Source organism: Hippopotamus amphibius, chromosome 5, assembly GCF_030028045.1.
Source record: "Hippopotamus amphibius kiboko isolate mHipAmp2 chromosome 5, mHipAmp2.hap2, whole genome shotgun sequence".
Lineage (NCBI taxonomy): Eukaryota > Metazoa > Chordata > Mammalia > Artiodactyla > Hippopotamidae > Hippopotamus > Hippopotamus amphibius.
Window position 1 is genome coordinate 129,096,507 of NC_080190.1, and position 21,114 is coordinate 129,117,620.

Sequence of the window (21,114 nt, forward strand, 5' to 3'; positions counted from 1 at the left end):
CAATGCAATACATCCTAGCTGCAGCTCTGATTAACTGTCTTTCTAAAAAAGGCTCTATTTTAACGTTTGATCAATTTGCACTTGGACAAAACTATAAGACTATGAGCAGTGGTTAAATTTGTGTGATCATGGCCAAATTTACAGATTGATGTCCCTGCAACTAACGTCTTTTTACGTACCAAGAACGTGTTTCCACAGTGCCCACACACGACCCTTGTACCTTCTGGCTGAACTGGCAATGCAGGTTGAGCTGGCTGTTCTTCAGAAATAAGCATTACTGGGCCAAGATTAATTATGCGTCTACTGTGGAAAGAGAAAAGAAACAACTTGATTATCCCATAAATGGACTGAGGGTGAAACCTACAATATGGGGCCAAAAGCATGGAATATAGCATTGAAAACAGGTGATACTTGTTTTATAAGTTAAGTGAATTAAATGTCAGACTTTAGGGCCAAAATCACAGAAAATAGCGATAGTCAATATTTCAAAAGCAAGAAAATGAGATGGAATTGGACCTAATCAAATCACCTTGGAACATTTAACTGCTGTTTCCAAGTTCTTATAAGTTCAAATCATATCATTCTTTATCTTGTCTTATCTTATCGTCTTATTTTGGAAGATAACTTGAGCTTGGTAAAAGACTACATAAGTTAAAATATTCTACATTAACATATATATGTGTGCCATGAAGCTACCAAAGTGCTGAGTCACAATCAAATTCCTCTGGGTAGATTAGTACTCCTTAATGTCTATTTAATCAGAGTTGGACAGAAAGGAAAACGGTAGGGTCCTTTCCTCTCTTTTTTCCAGGTTACCATCAGATGGGGTTGAAATGACTCACATAATGGTCAAAAAGACAGAAATCACAGAAACAAAACACAGTTAAGGTTTGATATACTCCTATCTGCACACTTCCACATGGCACTTGGCAGGGGAAAATAACTACAGAATTTATTGCATAGATTATACTCAGCAAAGACTAGTGTAATAACACATGGTAAAGTGCACAATGATTACTAACACACTTCCAAGTTAAGATGAAATATATCAAAGATAAACTAATTGGTCATTTTTAATTAAATATGAGTCATGTATTACCATCTGTTAAGTAGTTACATAACATCAAGAAAACTTTCTTTGCTCATTCAAGAACATTAGTTTACAAATACCTGTAACCATTAATTACAAACTCAGCAGTGTCATTCCTTTAACAAAGAAAATAATACTGTAGGTACTATAATTACTTTGAGGACAAAGACTCTGTTTAGAATAAAACCGCCATATAATGAATCTTTAACAAGTGCTTGTTGAATGATCAAGTGAATGAATGAATGAATCTTTATGTCTTACCAGTTGGGTCTTGGACATCCTATTCGCCGTGATGTGTCCTTACAAATGAGGAGACAATTACAAGGGCATCTAACATACTTCTTCCCTGTTGGGGGGTTTTTGATTGGCTAGATAAGAGAAGAAAATACAAACACAGCAAAATAACCAAAGTACAGATTGCCAAAGCTCATCTGTGTATAAAAAGGAAATGATTCCTAAAATTTAAGGCTCCCCATAGTGTTACCAAAGTACAGATTAAGGAAAAGTGCATGATAAGTGATTTTTTTTAATTTTATTGAAGTATAGTTGATTTACAATGTTGTGTTAATTTCTGCTGAACAGAAAAGTGACTTGGTTATACACATATATATTTGTTTTCATATTCTTTTCCATTATGGTTTATCACAGGATATTGAATATAGTTCCCTGTGCCATACAGTAGGACCTTGTTGTTTAACCATCCTATATATAATAGTTTGCATCTGCTAGTCCCAACCTCCCAATCCTTCCCTCCCCCATCCCCCTACCCCTTGTCAACCACAAACCTGCTCTTTATGTCTGTGAGTCTGTTTCTTTTTCATAAATAGTTTCATTTGTATCGTATTTTAGATTCCACATATAAGGGATATCATATAGTATTTGCCTTTCTCTTTCTCAATTAGTTCACTTAGTATGATAATCTCTAGTTGCATCCGTAGTGCTGCAAATGGCATTATTTCATTCTTTTCAATGGCAGAGTTATATTCCATTGTGTATATATACCATATCTTCTTTATCCATTCATCTGTCAACGGACATTTAGGCTGTTTCCATGTCTTGGCTATTGTAAATAGCGCTGCTGTGAACATAGGGGTGCATGTATCTTTTCAAACTGTAGTCTTATCTGGGTATATGCCCAAGAGTGGGATTACTGGATCATATGGCAACTCTGTTTTTAGTTTTTTGAGGAACCTCCATACTGTCTTCCATAGTGGCCTCACCAATTTACATTCCCATCAACAGTGTAGGAGGGTTCCCTTTTCTCCACACCCTCTTTAGCATTTATTATTTGTATACTTTTTAATGATGGCCATTCTCACCAGTGTGAGGTGGCACCTCATTGTAGTTTTAATTCGCATTTCTCTAATAATTAGCGATGAATCATATGTGATTTTAAATAGCTCAAATGTTAGTAAACGCTCTATAAAATTTGGGGGACTGCAGCAATTTAATTACAAAGGGCATATTTCAAAATTAGTTTGTATTGGCCTGGAGTTGTTTTCCCTTTAAAGTTCACAAGACAAGGTCATCTATCTGCCTGGCCAGGGGCAAACATTCACTGAGGGTTCTTGTACATGTCCGAGAAAAGCAAGCTCAAAAAGAATAGTAGGGAAACGGAAGTATATCACAAATTTGAATTTTTCTTAAACTTTACTCACTAGAATACAAGAAGTGATTAATTTTATGACATCCTTTAGCTTAAAAAAAACTTACTATAGCTCTTAATGCTAGCATTTCTTTTTTTCTTTAACTTTATAGTAAATTTAAAAGCTAGAATAAATAACACCAAAGAAAACACTCCTTTCATTACTAGGATTTAAGCTTGTTAATGTAAATAAACTATGATGCACTGAGAGGAATATAATACCACTCCTGTGGCATGCTTGCCAAAAATGTATAACCTGAATCTAATCACAAGAGAACATCAGACAAACCCAAATGAGGAACATTCTACAAAATACCTTACCTGTACTCTTCAAAACTGTTAAGGCAAGAGAAGACAAAGACTAAATTTCAGATTAAGGCAGATTAAAGAAACATGATAACCAAAAGCAACATGTAATTCTGAACTGACTCCTGGAACAGATTTTTTTTTTAATGGAACAATTGGGCAAAAGATTGGATGAATTAAGTCAAAAGATTAGATAACAGTATTGCATCAATGTTAATTTACTGAATTTGATAACTCTACTGTGATTGTATAAGTGAATTCCTTTTTTTTTTAGGAAATTCACACTAAAATGTTTAAGGGTAGAAGAGGGTTCTGAAAAAACTATTGATTTAGAAAGAGAAAGCTACTTTGGCAAAATAATGTTTGCAGAATGTGGGTAAGAGGCCTACCTTATGGGAATTCTCTATACTATGTACTATAATTTTTCTAATTTTCTGTAAGTCTGCAACACTTTTTTTAAAAGATTTAAAAATTTTAAGTAAATAACATTGGAAGAAATATATATGTTAGCAATAAGCCACCTGCAATTTATTAAACTATTTTATAGATAGAATCTGACGAGCTAAACTTCACAAACATCCAGAATGTATTCCTATACAATCTAAAGTATCAAGAACCACAATTTGGGTTAATTTCTCTATATACGTATTTTACCATTAAGTAAATGTGCGTTTGGCAAATGTTAAAATTTGTTTTTATACATGCATACCTCATTTTATTGTGCTGTGCTTCACTGTGCTTTGCAGATACTGTACTATTTTACAAATTGTGGCAATCTTGCACCAAGCAAGTCTATCAGCATCATTTTTTCAAACAGCATTTGCTCACCTTGTATCTCTGTCATAATTTTGGTAATTCTCACAACTTCAGAATCTTTTTCATTATTATAATATTTGTTATGTTGATCTGTGATCAGTGATCTTTGATGTTACTACTGTGATTGTTTTGGAGTGCCACAAACCATGCCCATATAAAACAGCAAACTTAATTGATAAATGTTGTATCTGTTCTGACTGCTCCACCTAATGATCCCTTCTCTCTCCCTCTCGTTGGGTCTTCCTATTTCCTAAGACACAACAATATTGAAATTAAGCCAATTAATAACCCTACAATGGCCTCTAAGTGTTCAAGTGAAAGAAGATCCACTCATCCCTCACTTTAAATCAAAAGCTAGAAATGATTAAACCTAGTGAGGAAGGCATGTCCAAAGACAAGAGAGGCCAAAAGCTAGATCTCTTGCACAAAACAGCCAAGTTGGAAATGCAAAGGAAAAGTTCTCGACGGAATTTAAAAGTGATACTCCAGGGAACATACAAATGGTAAGAAAGCAAAAGTCTTATCGCTGGTATAAAGAAAGTTATAGTGGTTTGGATAGATGATCAAACCAGCCACAACATTCCCTTAAGCCAAAGCTTAATCCAGGGCAAGGCCCTAAATCAATTCAATTCTATGAAGGCTAAGAAGTGAAAAAACTGTAGAAGAAAAGTTCAAAGCTAGCGGAGGTTAGTTTATTAAGTTTAAAGAAAGAAGCCACCTCTATAAAACAAAATTTCAAGGAGAACTGCCAATGGCCTGGCTCATAAATTCCTGATATCAGAAGCAGCCCTGTGCTGGGAACTCTAATTCAAACTAATCTGATTCATTAGGTGCAAGGCTTCTGCACAAGGCCCTTATACACAAGTGAAGCCAGACTAAGGATGAAAGAAGAGGTATAAATTCCTTGAAGATAGAGGTATTATCTGTCGATCACACAGAGGTTAAAGGAAAGAAGCTGAATCTGAACCCCAGCAGTCTGACTCTAGGGCTTGTGCGCTTAACTATATAACCAACAAATATGTGTCATGCAAAACTGCAGAATTTTTCAATTCCTGTACAGGATGGCAGAGTAGAAGGGCCTTCAGCTCACCTCTCTTGTGAGCAAACCAAAATCACAACTAACTGCTGAACAACAACCATCAATAGAAAAGACTGGAACCTACTGAAACAGATATTCTGCATCTAAAGACATAGAAAAGAACCACAACAAGACAGTAGGAAGGGTGCACTCCTCGTATAATAAAATTCCATGCCCCCCACCTCTGAGTGGGTGGCCTACAAACTGGAGAACAACTATAATGCAGAGGTTCTCCCACAGGAGTGAGAGTTCTGAGGCCCACATCAGGCTCCCCAGCCTGGGGATCTGGCATCAGGAGGAAGAGTCCCCACACCATTTGGCTTTGAAGGCCAACAGGACTTGATTGCAGGAGCTCCACAGGAGTGGCAGAAACAGAGACTCCACTCACAGAGGAGTGTGTGCACTGGCACCCAGGGTAAAAGTAATGACTTCATAGGAGCTTGGGGAAGACCTACTTGCTGGTTTTGAAGGGCCTTCTGGAGAGGTGGGGGGGGGGGGGTGGGTAGCTGTGGCTCACTCTGGGGACAAGGACACTGGTGACAGTGTTACTGGGAGGTATTCACCAGCATGAGCTCTCCTGGAGGCCAACATTTTGGCATCAAGACATGGCCCCACCCAAGAGCCTGCAGGCCAAGCCAAACAACCAACAGGGCAGGAACACAGCCTCACCCATCAGCAGATAGGCTACCTAAAGACTTCCTGAGCACACAGCTGCCTCAAGTCACACCCCTCGACACTTCCCTGCCCACCAGAAAGCCAAGACCCAGCTCCACCCACCAGTGGGGAGGCACCAGCCCCTCCCACCAGGAAGCCTGAAAAAGCCTCTAGACCAGCTTACCCACCAAGGGGCAGATACCAGAAGCAAGAAACCACAGTCCAGCAGCCAGCAGAACTGAGTCTACAAACACAGGTCAGAATCTACCCTGGGACAAGAAGGGACAATACAACTGGGACACACGACATCCCCTAAAGATGGCAACTTATCCAAGGTCGAGAAACATAACTAAACTTCCACATGCATAAAAATACAAATAGAATTTTAGACAAAATGGGAAGATAGGGGACTATGTTCCAGAAGAAGGAAAAAAGATAAAATCCCAGAAGAATAACTAAGTGAAGTAGAGATAGGCAAACTATGCAAGAAAGAATTCAGGGTAATGATAGTAAAGATGATCCAAGAACTCAGGAAGTGAATGGATGCACAGAGCGAGAACTTATGTTTTTAACAGAGTTAGAAAATATAAAGAATAACCAAACAGAGTTGAAGAATACAATAACTGAAATGAAAAACACACTAGAAGGAATCAATAGCAGAATAAATGAGGCAGAAGAATGCATATGTGAGCTGGAAAACAGAATGGTGGAAACCACTGCTGTGGAACAGAATAAAGAAAACAGAAAGAAAAGAAATAAGGACAGTTTAAGAGATCTCTGAGACAACATCAAATGTCCCAACATTTGCAATATTGAGGTCCAAGAAGGAGAAGACAGAGAGAAAGGGCCTGAGAAAATATTTGGTGACATAATAGCTGAAAATTTCCCTAACGTGGGAAAGGAAACAGTCACCCAAATCCAGAAACCACAAGAGTTTCATACAGGATTAACCCAAAGAGGAACATGCCAAGACACATAATAATCAAACTGACAAGAATTAAAGATAAAGAGAAAATATTAACAGCAACAAGGGAAAAGCAACAAATAACATACAAGGGAATCCCCAAAAGACTATGCACTGATTTTTCAGCAGAAACTCTAAAGGCCGGAAGGGAGTGCCATGATATATTTAAAGCAAAAAGGAAAAACCTACAACCAAGATTACTCTATCCAGCAATGGCCTCATTCAGATTTGACAGAGAAATCAAAAGTTTTACAGACCAGCAGAGCTCAAAGAATTCAGCACTACCAAACCAATTTTGCAACAAATGCTAAAGGAACTTCTCTAGGCAGAAAAGAAAAGGCCACAACTAGAAACAAGAAAATTATGAAATGGGAAAGCTCACCAGTAAAGGCAAACATAAAGTAAAGGTAGGAAATTATCCACAAACAAATATGATATCAAAAGAAGTAATCATGACAGGAAAGTACAAATGTAGGATATGTGAAGTGCATTTAAAATTAAGAGATCAGCAACTTAAAACAATCATGTATATATAGAGAGATTGCTATATCAAAACCTCATAGTAACCGCAAATCAAAAATCTATAATAAATATACAAAAAAGAAAAAGAAATCCAAACACAACACTAAGGTTAGTCATCAAATCACAAGAGAATAGAACAAAAGAGGAAAGGAAGAAAAAAGACCTACAAAAACAAATCCAAAACAATGGGCAAAATGGCAATAAGAACATAAATATCGATAATTACCTTAAATGTAAACAGATTAGATGCTCTGACCAAAAGACATACACTGCCTGAATGGATGAAAGACAAGATCCATAAATATGTTGTCTACAATAGAGACCCACTTTAGATCTAGAGACACATACAGACTGAAAGGGAGGGGGTGAAAAAAGGTATTCAATGCAAATGGAAACCAAAAGAAAGCTGGGGTAGCAATACTCATATCAGACAAAATAGACTTTAAAATAAACTGTTATAAAAGACAAAGAAGGACACTACATAATGACCAAGGGATCAATCCAAGAAGAAAATATAACAATTGTAAATATACATGCACCCAACATAGGAGCACCTCAACATTATTATAAGGCATATGCTAACTGCCATAAAAGGAGAAATTGACAGTAACACAATAATAGTGGGAAACTTTAACACCCCAGTTACATCAACACACAGACCATCCAGACAGACAATCAATAAGGAAACACAGGCCTTAAGTGTCACATTAGACCAGATGGATTTAATTGATCTCTATAGAGCATTCCATCCTAAAACAGCAAAATACATTCTTCTCAAGTGCACACGGAACATTTCCCAGGATAGATCAAATGTTGGGCCACAAAGCAAGACTCGCTAAAGTTAAGAAAATTGAAATCACATCAAGCCTCTTTTCCAACCACAACACTATGAGATTAGAAATCAACTATAAGAAAACAAATTGCAAAAACCACAAACACGGGAGGCTAAACAATATGCTACTAAACAACCAATGGGTCACTGAAGAAATCAAAGAGGAAATCAAACATACCTACAGATAACTGAAAATGAAGACACAATGATCTAAAGCCTATGGGATGCCGCAAAAGCAGTTCTAAGAGGGAAGTTTATAGTGATACAAGCTTACCTCAGGAAACAAGAGAAATCTCAAACAACCTAACAAACTTAAAGCAACTAGAGAAAGGAGAACAAACAAAACCCACAGTTAGTAGCAGGAAAGAAATCATAAAGATCAGAATAGAAATAAATGAAATAGAAATGAAGAAAATAATAGGAAAGATCAATGAAAGTAAAAGCTGATTATTTGAAAAGATAAACAAAAATGATAAACCTTTAGCCCGATTCATTAAGAAAAAAAGGGAGAGAGGCCAAATGAATGAAATTGGAAATGAAAAACAGAAGTTACAATGGACACCATAGAAATACAAAGGACTGTAAAAGACTAGTACAAGCAATTATATGCCAAGAAAATGGAAAGCTAGAAGAAATGGACACATTCTTAGAAAGGTACAATCTCCCAAGACTGAACCAGCAATAAATAGAAAATATGAACAAACCAATTACAAGTACTAAAGTTGAATCTGTGATTAAAAAACTCCAAACAGACAAAGTTCAGGACCAGATAGCTTCACAGGCAAATTATAGCAAACATTTTGAGAAGAATTAACATTATCCTTCTGAAACTGTTCCAAAAAACTTCAGAGGAGGAAACACTTTCAAACATTCTATGAGGCCACTATCACCCCGTTACCAAAACCAGACAAAGATACCACAAAAAAAGAAAATTACCCACCAACATCACTGGAAGACTTAGATGCAAAAATTCTCAACAAAATATTAGCAAGCCAAATCCAACAATACATTAAAAGGATCATACCCCATGATCAAGTGGGATTTATCCCAGGAATGCAAGGATTTTACAATACCCTCAAATCAATCACTGTGACAAACCACATCAACAAATTGAAGAATAAAAACATTATGACCATCTCAATAGATGTAGAAAAAGCTTTAGAGAAAATTCAACACCCATTTATGATAAAAAAAAAAACTCTCCAGAAAGTGGGCACAGAGGAAACATACCTCAACATAATAAAGGCCATATATGACAAACCCACATTAACATCATACTCTATGGTGAAAAGCTGAAAGCACTTCCTCTAAGACCAGGAACAAGACAAGGGTATCCACTCTCATCAGTTTTTTTTTTCAATATAGCTTTAGAAATCCTAGCCATGGCAATCAGAGGAGAAAAAGAAATAAGAATCCAAATTTGAAAGGGAGAAGTAAACTGTCACTGTTTGCAGATGACATGATACTATACAAAGAAAATCCTAAAGATGCTACCAGAAAACTACTAGAGCTCATTAATGAATTTGATGAAGTTGCAGGATACAGAATTAACACACAGAAATCTGTTGCATTTTTATACACTAACAACAAAAAATCATAAAGAGAAATTAAAGAAGCAACCCCATTTACCACTGCATCAAAAAGATAAAATACCAAGGCATAAACCTACCAAAGGAGGCAAAAGACCTATTCTCTGAAACCTGTAAGATGCTGATGAAAGAAATTAAAGATGACACAAACAGATGGAAAGATATACCATGTTCTTGGATTGGAAGAATCAATATTTTCAAAATGACTATACTACCCAAGGCAATCTACAAATTCAGTGCAATCCCCATCAAATTAGCAATGGCATTTTTAACAAAACTAGAATAAAGAAATTTTAAATTTGTATAGAAAGACAAAAGACCCTGAATAGCCAAAGAAATCTTGAGAAAGAAAAACAGAGTTGTAGGAATCAGGCTCCCTGACTTCTGGTTAAACTACAAACCTACAGTAATCAAAACAGTATGATACTGACACAGAAACAGAAATTTAGATCAATGAAACAGGATAAAAGCCCAGAAATAAACCCATGAACCTATGGTCAATTAATCTACGACAAGGGAGGCAAGACTATACAACAGAGGAAAGACAGTCTCTTCAATAAATGGTGCTTGGAAAACTGGACAGCTACATGTAAAAAAAAATGAACTCAGAACATTCTTTAACACCATACAGAAAAATAAATTCAAAATGGATTAAAGACCTAAATGTAACAACAGATACTATAAAACCCTTAGAGGAAAACAAAGGCAGAACACTCTTTGACATAAATTGCAGGAATATCTTTTCTGAGCCATCTCTTAAGAGTAATGGAAATAAAAAGACAACCCATGGAATGGGAGAAAATATTTGCAAATGATGTGACTTATAAGGGACTTGTCTCCAAAATTTATGAACAGCTCATGTGGTTCAATATCAAAAAACAAAAAACCCAATCAAAAAATGGGCAGAACACCTAGATAGACAGTTCTCTAAAGAAGACATACAGATGGCCAAGAAGCACATGAAAAGACACTCAACATCCCTAATTATTAGAGAAGTGCAAATCAAAACTATAATGAGATATCACATCACATGCGTCAGAATGGCCGCTATCAAAAAGACTACCAATAATAAATGCTGGAGGGGGTGTGGAGAAAAAGGAACCCTCCTACACTCTTAGTGGGAATGTAAATTGGTTCAGCCACTATGGAGGACAGTATGGAGATTCCTTTAAAACTAAAAGCAGAGCTACCATATGATCCTGAAATCCCACTCCTGGGCATATATTCAGAGAAAACCATAATTCCAAAAGATACATGCACCCCAGTATTCATTTCAGTACGATTTACAATAACCAAGACACAGAAGCAAGCTAAATATCCATCGACAGATGAATGGATAAAGAAGATGTGGTGTATATACATATAATGGAATATTACTCAGCCATAAAAAAGAATAAAATAATGCCATTTGCAGCAACATGGATGGCCCTAGAGATTATCATACTAAAGTGAAGTAAGTCAAAGACCCATATCATATAATATTGCTTATATGTGGAACCTAAAAAAAAATGATACAAATGAACTTACATACAAAACATAAATAGACCCACAGACATAGAAAACAACATATGATTTCCAAAGTGGAAGGGGGGGGGGGGTGAGGGATAAATTAGGAGTTTGGAATTGACATACACATACATACTATATATAAAATAGATAACCAACAAGGACCAACTATATAGTCCAGGGAACTATACTCGATATTTTATAATAACATATAAGGTAAATGAATCTGAAAAAGAATATATATGTGCATATATATATATATATATATATATATATATATATATATAGAATCACTTTGCTGTACACCTGAAACTAACACAAACATTGTAAATCAACTATACTTCAATTTAAAAAAAACTGCAAGGTTAAGTAGCAAGTTCTGATGTAGAAGCTGCAACAAGTTATTCAGAAGATCTAGCTAAGCTAATTAATGAAGGTGGCTACACTAAATGACATATTTTCACTGTATATGAAAAGCTTTTTATTGGAAGAAAATGCCATCTGGATCTTCATAGATAAAGAGGAGAGGTTCAATGCCTGGCTTCAAAGGACAGGCTGACTCTCGTTAGGGGCTGATGCAGCTAGTGACTTTCAATTGAAGCCAATGCTCATTCACCATTCTGAAAATCCTAGGGTCCTTAAAAAAACTATGCCAAAACTACTCTGTCACTACTTGTAAGTAGAACAACAAAGTCTGGATGACAGCGCATCTGTTTACAATATGTTTTACTGAACATTTTAAGCCCACTGTTGACCTACTGCTGAGAAAAAAAATTCCTTTCAAAATAGTACTGCTCATTGATAATGCACCTCGTCACCCAAGAGCTCTTCTGGAGATACACAAGAGATTAATGTTGTTTTCATGCCTGTTAACACAATATTCATTGTGCAGCCCATGGATCAAGGAGTAATTCTGACTTTTAGGTTTCATTTTTTAAGAAATAGATTTCATAAGGCTATAGCTGCCATAGACAGTGATTCCTCTGATGGATCTGTATGAAGTAAACTGAAAACCTTCTGAAAAGGACTGACCATTCTAGATGCAATAAGAACATTCATGATTCAGAAGAAGAAGTAAAAATATCAAAATTAACAGGAGTTTGGAAGAAGTTGATTCCAACCCTCATGGGTGATTTTGAGGCACTAAAGATTCAGTGGAGGAAGAACATGCATATGTGATGGAAATAGTAAGAGAACTGGAATTAGAAGTAGAACCTGAAGATGTGACTGAATTGCTGCAATCTCATGATAAAGCTTTAACGGATAAGGAGTTGCTTTTTATGGATAAGCAAAGAAAGTGGTTTCTTGAGATGTAGTCTACTCCTGGTGAAGATGCTATGAAGATTGTTAAAATGAAAATGAAGCATTTGGAACATTACCTAAACTTAGTTGATAAAGCAGCAGCAGGGTTTGAAAGGATTGACTCCAATTATGAAAGACGTTCTACTGTGGGTAAAATGCTATGAAAAAGCATTGCGTGTTACAGAGAAATGGTTCATGAAAGGAAGAATCGATCGGTGCAGCAAACTTCATTGTTGTCTTATTTTAAGTAATTACCACAGACACCCCAACCTTCAGTAAGCACCACTCTGGTCAGTCATCAGCCATCAAAACAGAGTCAAGACCCCTCACCAGCAAAAAGATTATGACTTGCTGAAGGCTCAGATGATGGTTAGCATCTTTTAGCAATAAAGTATTTTTTAATTAAGATATGTAATTTTTTTAGACATAATACTATTGCACACTTAAAGTACAATGTAAACATAACTTATATATGCACTGGAAACCAAAAAAATTGTGTAACTTGCTTTATTGCAATATTTGCTTTATTGAAGTGGTCTGGAACTGAACCCGCAATATCTCTGAAGTAGCCTGTATTTTATTCCCACCATATTTCTAGACCTCAGTTCTCCCATTTGTAAAATAAGATGACTGAACTGAAAGATTTCAAACATCCGTCCTCAGTGCCAGCCCACACCATGTCATGTCTTGCAGTAAAAGGATGGGGGGCGGTGGAGGAGATGACATTGTTCATATGCATTAAGTTTTAATAGTCTCACATGGCAAAATAAGCTTACATGTTCCAGGAACCATGCTGGGCATTTTACCTCTGTAATCCCAACAACAACCCTAAGAGGTAGGTATTATTACTATTATACTTCTTAACATGAAGAACCACAATTTAGAGAAGTCCCCAAGGATATATAGCTACTAAGTGGCAGATTCAAACCCCAGCCTATTAGTCTTCAAATCTCAGATTCAATCAGGTATGCAGCCAACTAGCTCCACTCTTTCTCTAGGACTTCTCAAATTTTGCATTACTAGTCATAGATAAATAGTCATAGATATTGCTTCTCCTTTTAACCTTAAATTCTGTATTCTCTAAGTCTTGCTGAAATTTGTCCATATTCTCTCTCTTATACACAGACACAGACACAGACACACACAGCTTACTTCCCTTCCTAATTCTATCTATTGAAGTAAAAAGGACTTTTATTAACCTTGATTTTTTTGTTCTGTATGCTTTATTTCTTTCTATCTCCACAGGAATGTCAGATTCCTATTAAAGGTGGCTACCCAAGAGAATAGATACACTGATATCCTGTTTTAGGTGACATGAGGAAAATGAATAACAGTTATTTGAGTAGAAAATAATGATAGTGAACATAAGGGAACTGTTCTGTTCAGCCCTGGTCCACTACATCTCTCCATTGCATCTGTTCTTTTCAGTGTAGAATTTCTCAGAGAAGCTGCCGGATGCCTAACACCTACCTCTTCATTAATAAAGTTAAGATCAAATTACACTGCAAACATTAGCAGGTCATATGTTAGAGCATTCCTCAAAATTTTTTTTTCACTTTTTTCCTCCCTTGTAACATTAGTAATTCCATACAAAGCAATCTGATTAAATACTATTCATTTTCTCTAGAATAGTCACAATTATTTACATTTCTTTACTTAACAAAGGTAGTAATGATATAAAAATTTCAGCACAATTTTCTTTATGTCCAGAAGTAGCTTATTTGTATTCAAATTTTACTGGCCCTACATGAACTCAGCACTTCTAAGTAACCAGATTGAGGCTATTGGCTAAATCCATAGTTACTTCGAGATTCTTGCATAAATGACCTACTCTGTTCTGTTTCCTTCCAAGTGTAAATATAAAGCTTTAAATCTCCTTTTTTTCTACTCATTAAAGAACAAAGTTTGTATGAGTGAAGGAAGAGGTGAAAAAATTTAATACTAATGCCAAATCCAAGGAAACTTTTAAGACACTGGTATCTTTTTTTGTTTGTTTTTTGTTTTTTGCTGGTATCTTTTTTAATTGCTGTTTGTGTCCAACAATTCTTATTTGCTTGCCAACTCTCAAAGGAGCACTAAGGAAGTTAATACTAATTAAATTTACTATTTAAGTGTTCAACTGGAAAAGAAAATAGCTAGTTTCACAGGTATCACCTATTTATACAATAAAGTTCTTTAAGTGATGTCCCTTACAGAATAAATATTTACAATAAAATACATTGCTTCATGACTTAAGGTTTTATCTTATGACTTTTCCATAAAACATATAAAGCCCCCAGTATTCACCTTTTATGATTCTTAGAGACACAATAATCATTGGCTGACTTTTTTTAGGCTTTTTGTAAAGAGGAAAAAAAATATAAATACCCAAAATTAAATTAATATTTAATTTCAAATTTTGAGACAGCTTAAAATTTTAAAAATAAAGCTTAACCATGAAAGTACAAATATATTTAACTTGACAGGCATACACTTTACCAGTTTATTACTTAAAATTGTAAAAATCTTACTTAAAATGTAGTTGTTCTTCCCAAACTTCAGTAAAAAATATATGCTCTTCAATTTTTTTGAATATTTCACTAAATTAATATCAAATAAATGGAATAATATAACAACCTGTTAATAAACACTTTGACACAAATGTCAATAATAAGTGCATCATTACTAGACCCCAGAAAAACCATAGTGACAGATGTAAAAGAAGTTTAAATAATTTTCCACGTAATAAGTACAAAGTCCACACTTGTAGTGAACTTCAGCATATTTCATCTTAGTGAAAATCAGAATGGATTTAGCTGAGATGTGGATAGACAGTGAAGATAATTATAAATAACTGCCCATGGTCGGTCTCATTTTAGAAAATAAAGAGCCAAATGGCATTACATTTAAATTCAGCATGAAATTTTCATATTGGAGTTAGCTTTTTAAATACTTGGAGGCATCCTTGTATGGTAAAAGAGAAATAGCCAGAGAGAAGAAAGAAAGAATAAAAAAATATGGCCATTTCTGTATCCAGCCCACATCTACTTTTAAGTAACATTACTGAAGTACTTTTTTAGGGAGAAGATGTCAGATAATAATTTCTGCTTTTATTAATGAAAACCTCCACTTACCGTAGCTTCATTGCAAACCGTGCACTTAACCACATGCTGGTGAAGCTTGCCATCCAAATTGATGAGAGATTGGCACACGCGGCAGTTTATTACTGGAATACCACTGGCATCTGGACTGGCAATGGCTGTATACGGAGGTGGGAGTTCCGCTAAAAAGATATTAGCCACTGAATCAGATTCTCAGAGATATTACGGCTGGTTTGAGCAAATAAGCAACATAATATAGTTTCAGAGCAGAAAAACACATAGGACTGTATTGCAAAGTAGAATAATTCTTAACTCCTAAAATCCAAATCACACCTGCCTAGGTTTTTACCTTTTACTAACCTATACTCACAATATCCACTCCATTCCTAGGTGCAAATTCATAGAGTTTATAATAGGAAAGTGATGCCTAAAGTAAAAATCTTACACGAATGATCTGACTCCCAAGAAACAGTCAACGAGGACAAAGTTTTAAAATCAATTATACATACACATAAATTGTGTAGTTGTCATGCTCTGTTTATACCAGAACTAGCATAAAAACTGATGGGTATGACAAGACCAAAATAGGGTTTTGGTGGCAGTCAAGGAGAGATAAAAATGAACCTAGGAAAACTAAACATATCAACATGGAACACATTCTAATTAGAATGGAACTGTGCTAATTTCAGACAAAAAAAAAGAATGAAGTAAATTTAACAATCTTTGACTCAAGTAAATTTAACAATCTTTGTCTCAAACTTTCACCTAACATTAAAAATCTAGGAAATGTATCAAAGTATTTATGGGTAAAAAAAATATGTTGTCTGGGATTTAGTTTAAATACGCCAAGAAAAAATAAATGGGGTAATAGATGCAAAAAGAGTAGCAAAATGCCAGTATTTAATTCCCAGAATACAAAGATACACACACACATGCACACACACACACGCACACACTGTTTTTTGAGAGTCCTTAGGTCAACTGATTGGGTGATTGGGTAGAGGGTAGAAGCCCAATTTCAGAGTTGTGTTCATCTACCAGAAGTATATACTTGTTACAAAAGTCAGAGAAAAGAAGTCTAGATATACTATTCCAGAATGGAATTTCTAAAGGGGACTGCCTAACCCCATTTTGTAACTATCTTAAATATAGGCACAGGCGGCCCTTTCAAGATAAGGTATTGTCATGGGCCATCTAGAAAATGCTACACCTCAACACATGATTGAATCCCCATTAAAGAGAACTGACAGTTCAAGGGGCTTCTGTGACGCTATAAAATACAATCATAACAGCTAATCATGAAAAGAGCCATTTTTTAAATAGAGATTTTCCTATCCACTGAGTTAGATTCTGAACTCTGTGATAGTTTGAAATGAGTTAAAGCACATTACATTATGGTAAATTTTAAATCCACATATCCTTGGGGTATATCATGTACATTTTTCTAGACTTGCAAAGGATTAGCAACAAGTGTTATCCATTCAAATATTCATAATAAACTAAATTTCTGCAGCAGCCAAGGCTCTGAAAGAGGCCACACTGAAATGACAATTTGTGCACATCCCTGGGAGGCGTATATGAGAACACTGCCAAACACTGAACTTAAAAAGAAGCTATAGATGTCTAAATTATAAAAACAGTTTTAAATCCTTGAAAGAATTTCAGGTTGATGCAAAGTGACCTGCAATGCATTAATCAAGAAGAAAAAACAGGTTAAAGGATCAACGTGTCAAAAATACATTTAAGCCCATGCAATTTGCAGATTACTTTATCAGATCTCAATAAAGAAGATATTGTTCTGGGAAAAAAAGTACATACCTCACTAGAAATTCAAGACACACTGCCTAGTATGTAATAATAAATATTGTTTTTAATAATTATTATCAATAGCATCATTAATAAAAGTTACTTCTTTTGCCTTCTCCTTGAGTTATAAAGTAACATAAAGTAGGTCTCCCATAATTCCAAGTTTCCACCTTACACAGTATGATAGAAAAGAAATTTAAAGACAAGACAATTTCACAAAGAAAACAAGTGCATTGAAGGTGAGAGGAAGAGGCCACGCGCTGCCGCTACATAGAAGGATGGTAAAACCCATCCACTCCAACAGGCAAAAGTTTTGCTTAACGGAATCTCCTAAAGATTTCAATGGTTGATCTTATGAAGCATTTGAAGTGTATCAAAACCAACAAAACCCTGTGAACTTCTTCTATAAGATTTGTACCACATAATTTTTAACCTGTAAAAAAAGAAAAGCTTTTAATGACAAAAATATGCCCGAATCTTCTGAAGGCTTGGGAAATGGAAGGAGGGGGAAAGAATGAGTGAGGATTAGAAGTCTAAGATGGGAGAAACTATAAGCTCCATGAGGCCAGGGTCATATCTGGCTTGTTCAGGACTGATTCAGTACTTGTTATAGTGCCTGGTCTATGATAGATGCTCACTGAATATTTATTGAATGAATAAGTGAATTGCTGAAACTGACTCAGCTATTTCTCTTGGGAAAATGATACTAAGTATATTACCACTACTCTCCTTGGAGAGGAGCTAGGGTCCTAGCATGGAAGTACAGCTTGTCTGAAAAAAAGGCTCTCTTGTATATACAGAATACCCTCTCCAAATCATGCACTGAGAGAGAGAAGTGGTTAGGGGACACTGGCCTGGCCCACCAGATAAGTACAATCAATCCAAGAGATCAATAGAACGACAGATGTTGCAGCCTAATTGCTCCACTGAACAGTACTTTCAGGCCTACCATTTCAATTTTCTGTCCATTAATTACTTCAGCCCTAAACTGATTTAGAGATACATCTTGTACTTTTATCCCAAGGAAATCTTCACCTACAACTCCATCTCCTCTTGTAAAGAACTTGTAATTCCAGAAAGTTATTTCACAGTCCGTAAACCTGCAATAATTAGCAACTTAGATTGTTCATTTTGTCTCTTTTTACTTTAAAACAGTCAAAAGATCACCACTATTATGCCTATTTTAAACTTCTGCCCTGGATAAAAAGTCCACTGTAATCTCAGAACTTGGAATCATTGGACATTAAGAGTCACAAAAGTTCTTCATTTTGGAAGTCTTGTTATCTAAACAATGACCATTTTCTCTATGGTCATTGCCTAAGTGAAATGGGGCTTGCCTCAGTGAAAAACCTTTTTTCTCCATGCGAGCAGTATTTGTTAGACCAGAAGTCTTCAAACCTGAAAAAAACCCTCAAAGTTTCAGAATTGTACCATGTTAGAAATTCAAGCTATCTTAATTATATAGTCTAACTTCATCTTACGGACGAGAACACTGAAGCACAGAGATTCTAACTTTTGAATAGACTTTTATACAGCACTTCAGCAAAGCCAAGGGCTGAATATTCTCCCAGAGGTCTCTCCATAATGACAGCTGCCTCTCTTAATGAAGGGAATTTAATACAGGGAAAAGATGTAAGGACTAATGGGGATTCTGCACAAACACTTAGACAAGAATCAGATCTGAGTTAAAGGGGATTAGGAAGAGGAGAAAGAAGAGTCAGGAAAAGTGAAAATCAGAACATAATATGAAGAAAGAATTAGTTCATGATAAAAATTTCACAGGAAAACTGAGACTTGTAAGAGAGACAAGATGAAATAATATAGATCACAAGGCATACATAATGGTCTTCCTTAAAACACTCAGAAGGAACCATTATTACTCTGTAAACCCACAAGTGATCAAATTACACTTTCCCATCATAAACATTGACTTACTTTATCTATCTTATACCCAAAAGCCCCTTTTTCCTGCTAATTCATCCTGGTAATAATAATCCATAATTCATTTTTTACCAGATATACCCAGATATAGCATTTTAAAGGTTGAAAATGTTTTGCTGGATAGCTCTGATCTTTATTACCTCAGTTATTCCTTTATAAACCTCTGCAATGACAATAGTTTCCAGTTTAATTCACTTATTTCACTAATACACTCTTTATATGCAACCCTTCAGGCCCTTGATAAAGATGTATCAAAATTGAAAAATGACAGATTAAAATGAGAGATATCTTAGAACACTATGATTATAGGATGAGCAAGAAAAGTATAAAGGACCAGCCTGTGAGGAAAGCTCTGCCTTTCTCTCCTCCATAGGATCTTTGTGGAGAGTATGGTTAGGAACAGGATACACTTGGCTGCTATGGGATATCTACTTCCTGGGTAAAACCTTTCCAGTCCAGTTCAACACAGAGAAAGGGAAGACCACCTTCTGTCCCTCCCCCAAAGAAATAAAACTATTCTAGGAGACTCTTGGGTTCTTCTAGATCCATTACATCCTCAGAAGGATCCATCTGGCTAAAGTCAGTATGGAAGGTAAATGTGCTAGCTATTATGCTACCGAATCTTAGCTCCAAATCCACCTCTCTATGCTTTATCATGCTGGAGCTAGAACTCTGCAAACCACATTTTTTCTTTGCCAGCTGGCTGCAGGTTATGTTCTGTTAATAGCAGGTGATAAACAGAACCTGCAAGGTTGAAGGAGGAAGAAGCGACTAGCAGCACTCTCCCCAGATGTAATAAAATCTTTCTCCAGAGCTCAGAGACATCAGCACCAGCTGGCTGGTGCCTCTTAGAAGTCATGTTTCACTTATGCTCCTCTAAATTACTAAATTTTAGCAATTCCAATCTCTTCCTTTCATTCTCTCAGCCCTAGAGGTAACAGCTGCTTCCTGCATTTAATACCTATTTGATAAGGTAGAGTAATATCCTTACCTTTTAGTTACCTGGTTAACAACTTTATACCTAATTAACAATTCTTTCTGTTACATTCTATTATGTGGTTTCTATCTTCAGGTCCTACCTGTTACAAAAACTCATATCAGGAGTAATCCCAGGAAACAGATCCTCAAAAATGGGATTGGAGAAATGGGTTAGTCGTGCCTTGGGCTTGAATGCAGTGCTGAGCTCCTTTACTAGTGAGACATGGTATGGCACTAACTGATGGCATGTAGTGGCATCCTGGTGAATCAGATTGTCTCCTGTAATGATTCTGATATTTGAGCTTCCTTCACTTGACCATTATGGCAGTAATAATTACTGTATGGACTGTGACGGAGTAGATTCTCATGAATGCACTGGAGCATTTACAGAAAAAAAAAGCAGAAGCTCAGGTCTTTAAACTCTCAGCACATGCTATGGTCCGAGAACTTCTACTGTAGCCCTAAAAATACTGCTTATTTCTAATTGTCACAGGGCTTATATTGCTGGAAATCAAACACAAAATTTAATTGTGTAGATTGCTAAATTATAATCTCAGGGGAACCCACAGCTTTACCAAGTCTGCCATGTGAAACTTAGGACATTGATTGCAAAGGAGTGGAACTCTGAAACTCGGAGTGGGGCCATCTAATTGTACCCAGAGCTGAGAATCTTAAACTCCTGAGTCACTCTGAGCCTCCCCTGTGAGTGGAACACAACATTCCTTCTCGTATCTGAGAATATGAGCCTCCTCTTAATGGAAAACTGTAATAACCTCACCTGAAGCAACTGTCTTACAAGGAGATGACTTAAGACCCATCTTCAAACCCTTTGTTGCCTCAGGACCTATAAACTAGGATCAGATCTCAACAAGCTTTAGGAAGACAAGTATAAAGTGTGACTCAGAAAGAAGCAACTAATACATCAAGAGAACTGCAATGTTTTGATAATATATACTGTCAGAAACCTGGAGAATATGTGTGGGAGTGAATCCTATGGGGATTAAA

The 21,114-nt window shown here is 36.0% G+C and overlaps 1 protein-coding gene across 1 annotated transcript in view; it reads right to left on the reverse strand.

Annotated features, from left to right (window-relative positions):
• PIP4P2 (phosphatidylinositol-4,5-bisphosphate 4-phosphatase 2) overlaps nucleotides 1-21,114 on the reverse strand; it is a 71,689-nt gene that overhangs the window by 34,099 nt on the left and 16,476 nt on the right. The window contains exons 2-4 of the mRNA XM_057736416.1: nucleotides 15,418-15,566; nucleotides 1,352-1,458; nucleotides 180-303 (exon numbers count right to left, since the gene is read on the reverse strand). Of these exons, the coding sequence (XP_057592399.1) occupies nucleotides 180-303; nucleotides 1,352-1,458; nucleotides 15,418-15,566 (380 nt within the window). The remainder of the gene's footprint in view (nucleotides 1-179; nucleotides 304-1,351; nucleotides 1,459-15,417; nucleotides 15,567-21,114) is intronic.